Here is a 12058-nt window from a genome sequence, read left to right as displayed (position 1 = left end):
TGTTTGATAGAATTCTCCCGTGAAGCCATCTGGTCCTGGACTTTTGTTTGTTGGAAGTTTTTTAATCCCAGTTTCAATTTCAGTTCTTGTGATTGGTCCATTCATCTTTTCTCTTTCATCTTGGTTTAGTCTTGGAAGATTGTACTTTTCTAAGAATTTGTCCATTTCTTCTAGGTTTTCCATTTTGTTGGCATAGAGTTGTATATAGTAGTCTCTTATGATCCTTTGTATTTCTGTGATGTCCGTTGTTACGTCTCCTTTTTCATTTCTACTTTTATTGATTTGAGTCCTCTCTCTTTTTTGCTTGATAAGTCTGGCTAAGGGTTTATCAATGATGTTGATCTCTTTGAAGAACCAGCTTTTCGTTTCATTGATCTTTTCTATGGTTTTCTTTGTTTCTCGTTCATTGATTTCTTCTCTGATCTTTATGATTTCGTTCCTTCTACTAATTTTAGGTCTTGTCTGTTCTTCTCTCTTGAGCTGCTTTAGATGTAAAGTTAGCTTGTTTATTTGAGCTTTTTCTTGTTTCCTGAGGTGGGCTTCTATTGCTATAAACTTTCCTCTTACAATGGCTTTTGCTGCATCCCTTGGGTTTTGGAGTGTCGTATCTTTGTTGTCATTTGCTGCTAGGTATTTTTTAATTTCCTCTTTGATTTCTTCAGTGATCCATTGGTTGTTTAGTAGCATGTTGTTTAGTCTCCACGTGTTTGTGTTTTTTTGCATTTTTTTTCTTGTTGTTGATTTCCAGTCATTTTCCACCATAGCATTGTGGTTGGAAAAAATGCTTGATATGATTTCAATTTTCTTAAAGTTACCAATGTATGATTTGTAGCCCAGGATGTGATCAATCTTAGAGGATGTTCCATGTGCACTTGAGAAGAATGTGTATTCTGTTGCTTTTGGATGAAATGTCCTATCAATATCTATCAAGTCCATCTGGTTTAATGCTTCACTCAGGGCCTATGTTTCCTTATTGATTTTCTGTCTGGATGATCTGTCCATGGCTGTAAGTGGGGTGTTAAAGTCCCCCACTATGATTGTGTTATTGTTGATTTGTCCTTTTAAGGTTGTTAGCAGTTGCCTTATATATTGTGGTGAACCTATGTTGGGTGTGTAGATATTTAAAATTGTTAAAACTTCTTCTTGGATTGATCCTTTGATCATTTTGTAGTGACCTTCCTTGTCCCTTAAAATATTCTTCATTTTAAAGTCTATTTTGTCTGTTATGAGTATTGCTTCTCCAGCTTTATTTTGAGCCCCATTTGCATGGAATATTTCCTTCCACCCTCTCACTTTCAATTTGTCTGTGTCCCTAGAAGTGAAGTGGGTCTCTTGAAGACAGCATATTATATGGGTCTTGTTTTTGTATCCATTCTGCAGTCTGTGTCTTTTGGCTGGGGCGTTTAGTCCATTAACATTTAAGGTAATTATTGATATGTATGTTCTTATTGCCATTTTATTAATTGCTTTGGATTTGTTTTTGTTGCTCTTTTTTCTTCCCTTCTTCTCTTGTTCTCACCTCTTCTGGTTTGATGACTATCTTTAGTGTTGTATTTGAGTTGATTTTTCTTTGTTTGTGTATCAGTTGCAGCTATTCTGAAGTTTTGATATAAGGGTCTGTATGTATATGAGATTGTTTTAAGTTGTTCTCTTAATTTCAGGTTCATCTCCAGTGTCCTACATTTGCACCCACCTCTCCTCGTGATTTCTGATTTTGGTGGCATAATTGTGCATGGATGATGTTGTATCTCTACTGTAGATATACCTTTACTGGTGAGCCTTGTCATTTGTATGATTTTTGTTTCCCGTTGCTGTCTTTTCTTTTCTGCCTAGAGACGTTCCTTTAGTATTTGCTGTAAGGCTGGTTTAGTGTGGCTGAATTCTTAGCTTTTGCTTATCTCTGAAGCGTTTGATTTCTCCTTCAAATCTGAATGAGAGCCTTGCTGGGTAGAGTAATCTTGGTTGGAGGTTTTTTCCTTTCATCACATTAAGTATATCATGCCACTCCCTTCTGGACTGCAGAATTTCTGCTGAAAAATCTGCCAATAACCTTATTGGGGTTCCCTTGTATGTTATTTGTTTCTTTTCCCTAGCTGCTTTCAAGATTTTCTCTTTGTCTTTAATTTTGGTCAGTTTGATTAATATGTGTCTCGGTGTATTCCTCCTTGGGTTTATTTTATATGGTACTCATTGTGCTTCTTGGATTTGAGTGAGTGGTTCCTTTGCCATGTTAGGGAAGTTTTTGGCTATTATCTCTTGGAATATTTTTTTCTGTCCCCTTCTCTCTCTCTTCTCCTTCTGGCACCCCTGTAATATGGATGTTGGTGGCGTTTAACATTGTCCCAGAGTTCTCTGAGACTCTCTTCATTTGTTTTCAGTCTTTTTTCTCTTTTCTGTTCTGCATCTGTAATTTCTACTAATCTGTCCTCCACCTCTCTTGTTCGTTCTTCTGCCTCCTGTATTCTGCTGTTAGCTGCTTCTAGTGAATTTTTTATTTCAGTTATTGTATTTTGCATCTCTTCTTGTTTAAGTTTTATATCTTGTATCTCTTTGGTCAGTGTTTCCTGTAAGTTATCCATCTTTGCCTCCAGTTTATTTCCAATGTCTTGCATCATCTTCAGCATCAACAGTCTTAAAGTCTTTTTCCTGGAGGCTGAGAATCTCCTCATCACTTAGCTGATTTTCTGGGGTTTTTTTCTTTCTCCCTTATCTGAGTTATAGCTCTCTGTCTTCATTTTTATAGGTTTTTGTTGTGATGACCTTTTTACAGATAATAGAGTTGTAGCCTCTCTTACTTTTGGTGGCTGGCCTCCTTGTGGCTGCAGTCAGTATGGGGGCTTGCTGTAGGCTTCCTGATGGGAGAGGCTGATGCCGGCCCACTGGTAGGTGGAACTGATTCTAATCCCTCTGGTGGGTGGAGCCTAGTCTCTGGCTGGGATTAGAGGCAGCTGTGTGTCTGAGGGGTCTTTAGGAAGCCTGTTTCCTGAGGGGCAGGGCTGTGAGCCCACCTGGATTGTTGTTTGCCCTGGGGCTTCTCAGCTGACTGACAGGTGGGGCCAGATTTTCCCAAAATGGCCACCTCCAGAGAAAGGCACAGCTGCTGAATATTCCTGAGAGCTTTGCTTTCAATGTCTGTCCCTCACAACAAGCCACATTCACTCCTGTTTTCCCAGGATGCCCTCCAAGAGCTGCAGTCAGATTTGACCCAGATTCTATGGAGACTTTGCTTTGCCCTGGGACCCAGTGCATTTGAAAGTCCGTGTGGGCCTTTTAAGAATGGGGTCTCCGTATCCCCCAGGCCCGTGGAGCTCCTGCGCACAAGCTCCACTGGCCTTCCATGCCAGATGCTCCAGGGGCTCTTTCTCCCAAGGCCAGATCCCCACACGTGGGAGTTTGATGTGAGGCTCAGAACTCTCACTCCTGTAGGTGAGCCTCTGTGAACTAGCTAGTTTCCAGTCTGTGGGACTTCCCACCCAGGAGGTATGGGGTTTTTTATATCAAGTAATCGCCCATCCTACCTCTTGATGTGACCTCCTCTTTGTCTTCTGGAGTAGGGTATCTTTTTTTAAGGTTTCCAGTCCATTTGGTTGAAAATTGCTCAGCCTTTAGTTGTGAATTTTGTTGGTTTTAGGAGAGAAGTTGAGCTCCAGTCCTTCTATTCCGCCATCTTAATCCCATCCAGGAAACACAATATTCTAATTATTCCCTTTTTACGTATTTGTATATTTTCTTCACATATGACCCTGTAACTTTTATTATTGCTTTTATCCTTTTCCATCTTCTTTGTTTCTGCCTTTAGTAAATTTTTTCCATATAAAGAGAAAAGCTCCTGAAGCAGAAGGACATTTTCCTGAGCTCTCTGTCCATGAGTAGATTACATGAACAATGTTTATGTTCTAGGCCACCTTAACATAATTTTGATTTTGCATTTCCTGATTTTCATGTTTGGCTACTTTTAAAATGCAAAAGTTGAAAATGAAAAATGCCCCAAAATGTCCAATATGAGGAGTTCTCACTGTGGTACAGTGGGTTAAGAATCCCACTGCAGCAGCTCAGGTCAGTTCAGAGGTATGGGTTTTATCCCCAGCCTGGCACAGTGGGTTAAAGGATCTGGTGTTGCCACAGCTGTGGCATAGTGACTGCGGCTTGGGTTCAGTCCCTGGCCTGGCAACTTCCATATGCCGAAGGTGTTGTCATTAAAAAAAAAAAAAAAAAAAAAAAAAAAGTGTTCAATATGATGGCGTACCTTGTTGCAAGAAGTCCCATCCTTTTAGGCAGCTCTGACTTCAATAGAGACAAAAACAACTCTATGTGTAGTGCTGGAGCAGTAGGTCTCCACCCACACCCAGCTGAAAACTTGTTTGAAAGGAGTTCAAAAGTGGGAAGGAATTCTGGGGGTGGAGAGACTGCTCTGGAGTTGATATTGTGGAATTCATGAAAGCAGAATGCAAGTCCCTGTGAAACCACAGCTACTCAGGATCTCATTTGCATTCTTCCCTAAGCATGTGCCCTGGTGCTCTAAACAGAAGAGCCTATACACAGAAATGGGTTATTTCTGCCAATAGTCATTTTATTTTTTAAAAGTGTCTGGAGACATTATTCATAAGGATTCATCCCTGCATACTTTATTTCTGAGAATCTCCCTCTCTTGAGGCTGCAGGGGGTCAGCTTTGAAATCCACTAATGATCCAGGAGATACAAAGAGTGCAGAAGGAGTTATTTATTTTTTAAGTCAATACATGCAGGAGTCCTTTTAGTTCTAGGAGGTTTTTGGGCAGCTGGCTGTGCCATGTAAATAGGGAGCATCCTTTTCAAGCCAGCATCTTTGATTTTTTGGTCAGCTAAGTTTTCTAAAGATAATTTTTTATTTATGGCTGCACCCGAGTCATATGGAAGTTCTCAGGCCCGGGATGCAATCCAAACCACAGCTGAGACCTACTGCAGCTTCGGCAACACCAGGTCCTCTAACCCACTGTGCTGGGCTGAGGAATGAACCCATGCCTCCACAGTGACCCAAGCCAGTGCAGTCAGATTCTTAACCCCCTGTGCCACAACAGGAACTCCTAAAGATAATGTTTAATAACCAATAGAAACTTAGGACAGTCATTTGGTATGCTGACTCTATTGTGACTTGTAACTGAATAAGTTACAGTGCAAAATATACAAATGTCTGTATACACTTAGGTGAGATTTTTTAAAAATAAGCTTTAAAATGAGTGAATTTTTTCCTACTTCATGTTGTTGTCAAGTGTTATGTACATGCAATAGACTCTATATGGTGCTAGTAAAATTTTAAAAAGCCTTATTTTGTACTTTGATGGATAAATATCATGTTTTCAGAAGTAGGTTAGTCAAAAGTCAAAACGTTATAAATGTAGGAGCTGCAACCTTTCAAACACCTTCCTGTTTGCCCAACTACTTGCAACAAATCAGGGTAGAGATGGCTCAGTGGAGAACAGGTGGTCCCGCAAAGCAGCCTGAAGGCCAGAGGTGGGTGAAGGGGGAGTCACCAGGGAGTTCCCTCAACTGTGGTGTATGGTTGAACAAAACGTTGGAAAAATAAATATGCATTCGTTTGGTTAAAAAACTATAAAGTCAAAGTGTTGCCCCAAAAGAGGAAGAAAATTATAAAGTTCTTCCTGTGAAGAACACAGTAGTACCTAGCGCCCATCGAGCTTTTATTCAGGAGAGAAAATTAGTCTCAGGAGATCTGGCTTACGCTCGAAATAGGCTGTGCAAGTGGATCCCCCGATAACATTTTTTGAATGCAGAATCTTGGGCCTCACCCCAGATCTCCTAAAGCAGAATCTCAGAGGGCAAGGGGAGCCCGGGAATCTATGTTAAAATCCTCACAGGAGAGTCGTGGGTAATATTCTATAGTATAGGCCAGCTCGTAGAAGCCACTCACATTACGGAACTAAGACCTTAAAATCCTTACAACTGCCTAAATTCCCCTGTCACATACACAAGCTGTGTCCTTCAGAAGTTAGTTATACACTTACACTGTGTCTCCCAACAAGAGCAGAAGCAAGTCTTATTTATCCCATGGCATGTAGCTCTGTCAGAGACATCGATGCACAAAAAATTCTGGTTGACAACTGGCAATAAATATGATGTTCTGGGAGTTCCTGTCATGGTGCAGCAGAAATGAATCCGACTAGGAACCATGAGGTTGCGGGTTCGATCCCTGGTCTTGCTCAGTGGGCTAAGGATCTGGCATTGCCGTGAGCTGTGGTGTAGGTTGCAGACATGGCTCAGATCCCACGTTGCTGTGGCTGTGGTGTAGACTGGCAGCTGTAGCTCCAATTAGACCCCTAGCCTGAGAACTTCCATATGCCACGGGTGTGGCCCTAAAAAGACCAAAAAAAAAAAAAAAAAAACAAAGATGATGTTCTGGAGGACAGGTCAAAACTTCCCCGATATCTGAGTTCCTTCCCAAACCTACCTTCAAGTCATAAAACTGTTCTAACCTCCATAGACAAAGATTTGCAAACAGTTTTCTATATGGCTTACATATTTCCTGCGGATAATTCTCTCACAACCAATTGAACAGTGCCCAATAAATTCACAGGAATGTTATGGCATCTGAAGTAAACTGGGTGAGGGAGGGTAATATTATTTTAATCACTATTTCCAAAATTCAGCTGTTACATAAGGCTTTCGACCTCAAGGCACTTACTCTTCTGGTCAACATTGCCATTTGCTTCAGGCTGTAGAAAGGTGTCAAAGTGAGTTACATAACAGCAAAAGCAGCTGACTTGCCGGCTTCTGAAGAATCTGGGATTTAGTAACAGGATCTTTGGCAAGATCTGAATAGGAGAAACCTTTAGGTCTGTGTGTAATATAGCTGATAGCAAAGATCCATCTTAATAAAACTCTTAGTGAAAATATCTCTCATTCCAGGAGATCTCCTGGAACTTGGAAGTACAATTTCCAGTGAAGTGTATGGAGTTACTATCACTATTTTCAGGCAAGAAGGAACAGCATTAGCTCAACAGTCCTCAAAACTCTGCTTTGCTGCCCCAAAACAGACGAGTTTGTCCAGGGTGTTTTATAAACAGCTTAGTGACATTGAGCTTTTTTAAATTTATTATTTATTTATTCATGTATTTGTCTTTTGTCTTTTTAAGGCCACACACTCAGCATATGGAGGTTCCTAGGCAAGGGGTTGAATCAGAGCTGTGGCTGCCCGCCTACACCAGAGCCACAGCAATGCAGGATCTGATCCGCGTCTTTGACCTACACCACAGCTCATGACAACACTGGATCCTTAACCCACTGAGCAAGGCTAGGGATCAAACTTGCATCCTTATGGATGCTAATCAGATCCAATTCTGCTGAGCTGACGGGAACTCCCAACATTGATCTTTTTTTTTAAGTTTATCTTATTTTTATTAGAGTATAGTTGATTTACAGTCTTGTGTCAATTTCTACTGTACAGCATTGTGACCCAGTTGTACATACATATACATTCTTCTTCTCATACAAGCCTAAGAGATATCATCATATTTTAGCCCAAGAGACTGGATATCATTCTCTGTGCTATACAGTAGGACTTCATTGCTTATCCATTCTAAATGTAATAGTTTGATCTTTAATTTTTTCCCAGCTCTGAAAAATCCATGAGATTCTCTGTCTTCATGTGTAAAGTGCTATACAAGTTGCCATAAAAGTTAGAAAATGATTAAATTTCTGATTACTTACAGGATCACCTTATGTGTTGGCAAAATCTGAGGGCCTCAAAGCCTCACTCTGCCAAAGCTGGCTTTACCTGCTCTCTGATAATGTATCTTCTCCATAGCACTTCATCCCACTAACATAGAGAAATAATATAAAAACATAGACATTTTCAGAAAGGGAAACTTCTGATTTCAAAGTCAGGTTTTCATTAGTTATGAAAGAATTTGATACTTTCCTGTGAGCACATTTATTTTGGACTAAGGAGATTAAAAGATGTAAGGAAGGTATCAAGAGAACAAAAAGATGAGGACAAGAGAAAATTTTCACAGTGTGGGTAAGATTTACAGCCAGATTGAGAGGCTGAGTCAAGAAGATGAAAGATGCCAGCTTCCTAATTTTCAGGGTGGTCCTGACACATACTCTTAAGAGTTAACAGTCATAGGAGTTCCCACTGTGGCTCAGTGGTAAAGAGCCTTACTAGTATCCATGAGGACACGGGTTTGATCTTTGGTCTTGCTCAGTGGATTAAGGATCCGGCATTGCCGTGAGGTGTGGTGTAAGTTGCAGATTCGGCTCAGATCCTGTGTTGCTGTGACTGTGGTGTAGACCAGCAACTGTAGCTCCAGTTCTACCCCTAGCCTGGGAACTTCCATATGCCACAGGTGCGGCCCTAAATAGACCAAAAAAAAAAAAAAAAAAAAAAAAAGTTAACAGTCACATTTAGAAGAGGAGATGAAAGCAGGAAAAATAAAAACCTATATTCATATGGACCTATATATGTATGGCAAGCTGTGTGGTGGATCAAGGTAATAAAGAGAAAGGGAAAAAAAGGGATGGACGTCAATATTAAATGGAATTCATTTTACTGCAAGTGACAAAACCCCAACTTAAACTGCCTTAAAAACTAAAAGGGGGAGTTCCCATCATGGCTAAGCAGAAACTAATCTGACTAGCATACGTGAGGATGCAGGTTCAATCCCTGGCCTCACTCCGTGGGTTAAGGATCCAGCATTGCCACAAGCTGTATGTAGATCCCAAACACAGCTCGGATCCTGCGTTGCTGTGGCTGTGGTGTAGGCTGGCAGCTGCAGCTCTAATTTGACCTCTAGCCTGGAAACTTCCATATGTCCTGGGTGTGGCCCTAAAAAAAAGCCGGGGGGCGGGGGATGGAGCCAGGGAAGGCAGAAACCAGACTCAAGCCACTCTCCCCTCTGGAGAGCGTTTCCCCAACAGGCGAGAGGGGTATTCTTCCTGAGCTCTGCTTTCACAGGGGACTCTGGCCTAGACCCACCAAACACAGGTTTAAAGTGGAAAGCTGTGTAGTCGTTAGAGTTGCCCACTGTGCTTTCCCTTCTAGATTATCACAGGAGTGGCTCTTGGAGGACTTGTCCTCAGTGGAGGAAGCTTTACATTAGCTTGAAATTCTCCTCTGGGCCTTGAGCTGAAAATGGACTTTTCTCATAGACAGAAGCACTTTATTGAGGCAGCACCACGCCTATTTAATGAAGCCCTGAAAAGGCACCGCAGGTATGATAACACATGAGATAAATCAAAAATAAAAATAGATGGCTTAAAATAGAATGCATGACTTCAGGCAATGGAAAAAGCTGTTAATCTGCTTTCAATGTAAAGTACACAGCTACAAATACCTTAAAGTTTAAAAACAGAAAGAGAAGGGAGAAGAGAAAACTCCACTTCCTAGACCAGACACCACCATAACTGCACGTGTGTGTAAATGGTCAGTTGCTTGTTTTCTGACTGATTTTGTAATTGTTCTTCCATTCTCAGTGAGAGTGAAACTTGGTTTTGTGAGTGTCCAAGGCTGTACTCGGGCAAGCTGTGCCAGTTTGCAACTTGTGAAAACAACCCATGTGGAAATGGTGCCACCTGCGTTCCCAGATCTGGGACAGACATTGTCTGCCTCTGCCCATACGGAAGGACAGGGCTGCTCTGCACTGAAGGTAAGAGCTTTTCATTGTTAAGCAGAGGGCACAGGCAGAAGTGGGTGGAGAGGACAGGGAGTCACTCAGAGACACAAAGGACAGCACCTTACTTCACATATCCGTCAAAGTCTTTTCTCGGTTCTTTTCAAGTCAGTCAAGACAAGACCCATTAATGAGACAGATCACTGAGCAAGTATCTCTCATACCCACTGAGTAATTTCAAAGGAGGTAATACGTTTTCCCTGAGGGTGCATGACAGAAAATCTCCATATTATAAAACCTCAAGGGCATTCTAATGCTCCGAGAGTAGTAAGGAAAATCGGAACAATACATAAAATCAAATTCATTTTCATCACTTTGGCAAACTGAGGACATAATATGAACAAGCCTATCTATGTATTGTAGACAAGTTGTTTCTATTTCAAGATAACAAAACCCAAGACGCAATTATTATATACCAAGAAACTAAGTCAGAAATAAGAGCCATGTTCCTCTCCTTAGGAAAATCCAATATGTAGAAACCCTATGTTACAAAAATGTACAAGAAGCTATAATATAAAAGAAGCTATAATATAAAAGAAGCTATAATATAAAATTAAGAAGAGAAAATTGCCTAAGAATGTAATGTGGGCTTTGATATACAGAAATAAATATGTCTGCAAAAATATCTTCAGAACTAAAAGTATTTGGGATTAATATTTAATCAACTCAGGACCGGGCTAATTTCATCTTCATTTTCACCATAAAGATAAAAATACAAAATTTACCTCTTGGCACTAGTGACACTCATTACCAAATTTTAGACTACGTGGGCACAGGCTTTCTGTCCCAGGACATATACCAAATGACACAAGAAGATCCAGCCTATTCAGACCCATTGAAAAGCTGGGGCCCCACATCTAATTCTATAGGCATGAAAATTGAAACTAAAGCAAAGAAGAATCTGGGACTAAAAAGTATTGACTAAAAAGTTTTTGATATATACATCTTTGAAGGGAACTAAAACCACAGAATTAATGCATAGCTGGGAGGGGTAGTTCCACAGGCCTGGGTCCCCTATGCATGTGGCAGGGCCAGGACAGAAGTGAGCTTCATCACTATAACAAGCATTGTAGACCAATGGAGGTTTTTTTTTTTTTTCCTCTGTATTTTTAATTTTTATTTTTTGGCCAAGCCCACTGCATACAGAAGTTCCTGGGCCAGGGATCGAACCTACACAATAGCAGTGACAACACCAAATCCTTAACCCGCTGTACCACCAAGGAACTCCCAGACGGATAGAACTGAAGTCTTGTCCTTCCCTATAAAAGCCTTATGCTTCTTAGACATAATCATTCCATTTATATAAAAGCTATTGAAAAATGCAATTCATCACAATATTCTGAGAGAGAGATCAATTGCACCTCCTACTTGAAAATAAGACTGACCATATGAAATAAGAAATGAAGCTTTATAAGAATACCTTCTCAGTTATTTATAAATGCTTATTATATTCCCCTCTCTTCCTCTCATTAGAGTTTCAAAGACTCCAAGATTTAGGGATAGTTGTAACAGAAAAGATCAGTTTATTAGCCCCTTTGCCTCAGTGTAGGTAAAAAGAAATTCTTACATGCCTCATCCAGAGAAATGTCTCAAGATAATTAGCCTACCCATTAACATTTCCACAAATGTGCCAGATCCACTTGAGAATTCTGCCCTTAGAGAGCTTACCTTCTAACTGAGAAGATAAAAAGAAAATAGATAATGGCTCAGAGGAATTCACAGCGGAAACGAATCCGACTAGGAACCATGAGGTTGCGGGTTCGATCCCTGGCCTTGCTCAGTGGGCTAAGGATCTGGCGTTGCCCTGAGCTGTGGTGTAGGTTGCAGATGCAGCTTGGATCTGGCATTGCTATGGCTCTGGCATAGGCTGGCAGCAACAGCTCCAATTAGACCCCTTGCCTGGGATCCTCCATATGTCACGGGTGCGGCTCTAAAAAAGACAAAAAAAAAAAAAAAAAAAAAGAAATGGCTCAGGGTATAATGTAAATGTTATGAGAAGATTATGATGGAAACAAGGATGGAGAGAGTGGCTGGGGAGCCAGAGTAGCCATGCAGGACTGGAAAGACTGCAGAAGAGGGAGGTCTGTACTCGGGCTAAAGAGCAAAGAGGGAAAACAAGTCTCTGGGCAGGAGATTCAGAAGATGGAAGACCCTGAAGAGAGCACCTGATCCTTCCAAAAAATGAGAGGTGCTTCCATGAATACAGGAAGCAGGTATAGATTCTATTTAGGTTGTTTCCAGAGGCCTTAGGAAGCCAGGCATTTGTTTAAACCATTCTGATGTTAGAGATTGATTGGATTTTTTTTTCCAGGTGTTCCCCCCCACCTTTTTTTTTTTTTTTTTTTTTTGGCCTTGCTGGTGACATATGGAAGTTCCCTGTGCCAGGAATCAAA

General features: G+C 40.9%; 1 protein-coding gene across 1 annotated transcript in view; it reads left to right on the top strand.

Moving 5' to 3' along the window:
- Positions 1-12058, top strand: part of EYS (EGF-like photoreceptor maintenance factor) — a 1392725-nt gene that overhangs the window by 1287548 nt on the left and 93119 nt on the right. Inside the window, exon 34 of the mRNA XM_084958241.1 lies at positions 9469-9641. Coding sequence (XP_084814367.1) covers positions 9469-9641 — 173 coding nt within the window. The remainder of the gene's footprint in view (positions 1-9468; positions 9642-12058) is intronic.

The sequence above is a fragment of the Sus scrofa genome, chromosome 1, assembly GCF_054392235.1.
Source record: "Sus scrofa isolate SSC_HxYL_T2T_F1_AM1 chromosome 1, Sscrofa_HxYL_maternal_Yorkshire_Landrace_v2.0, whole genome shotgun sequence".
In the NCBI taxonomy this organism is placed as follows: Eukaryota; Metazoa; Chordata; class Mammalia; order Artiodactyla; family Suidae; genus Sus; species Sus scrofa.
This window is presented reverse-complemented; position numbering and strand designations above follow the sequence as displayed.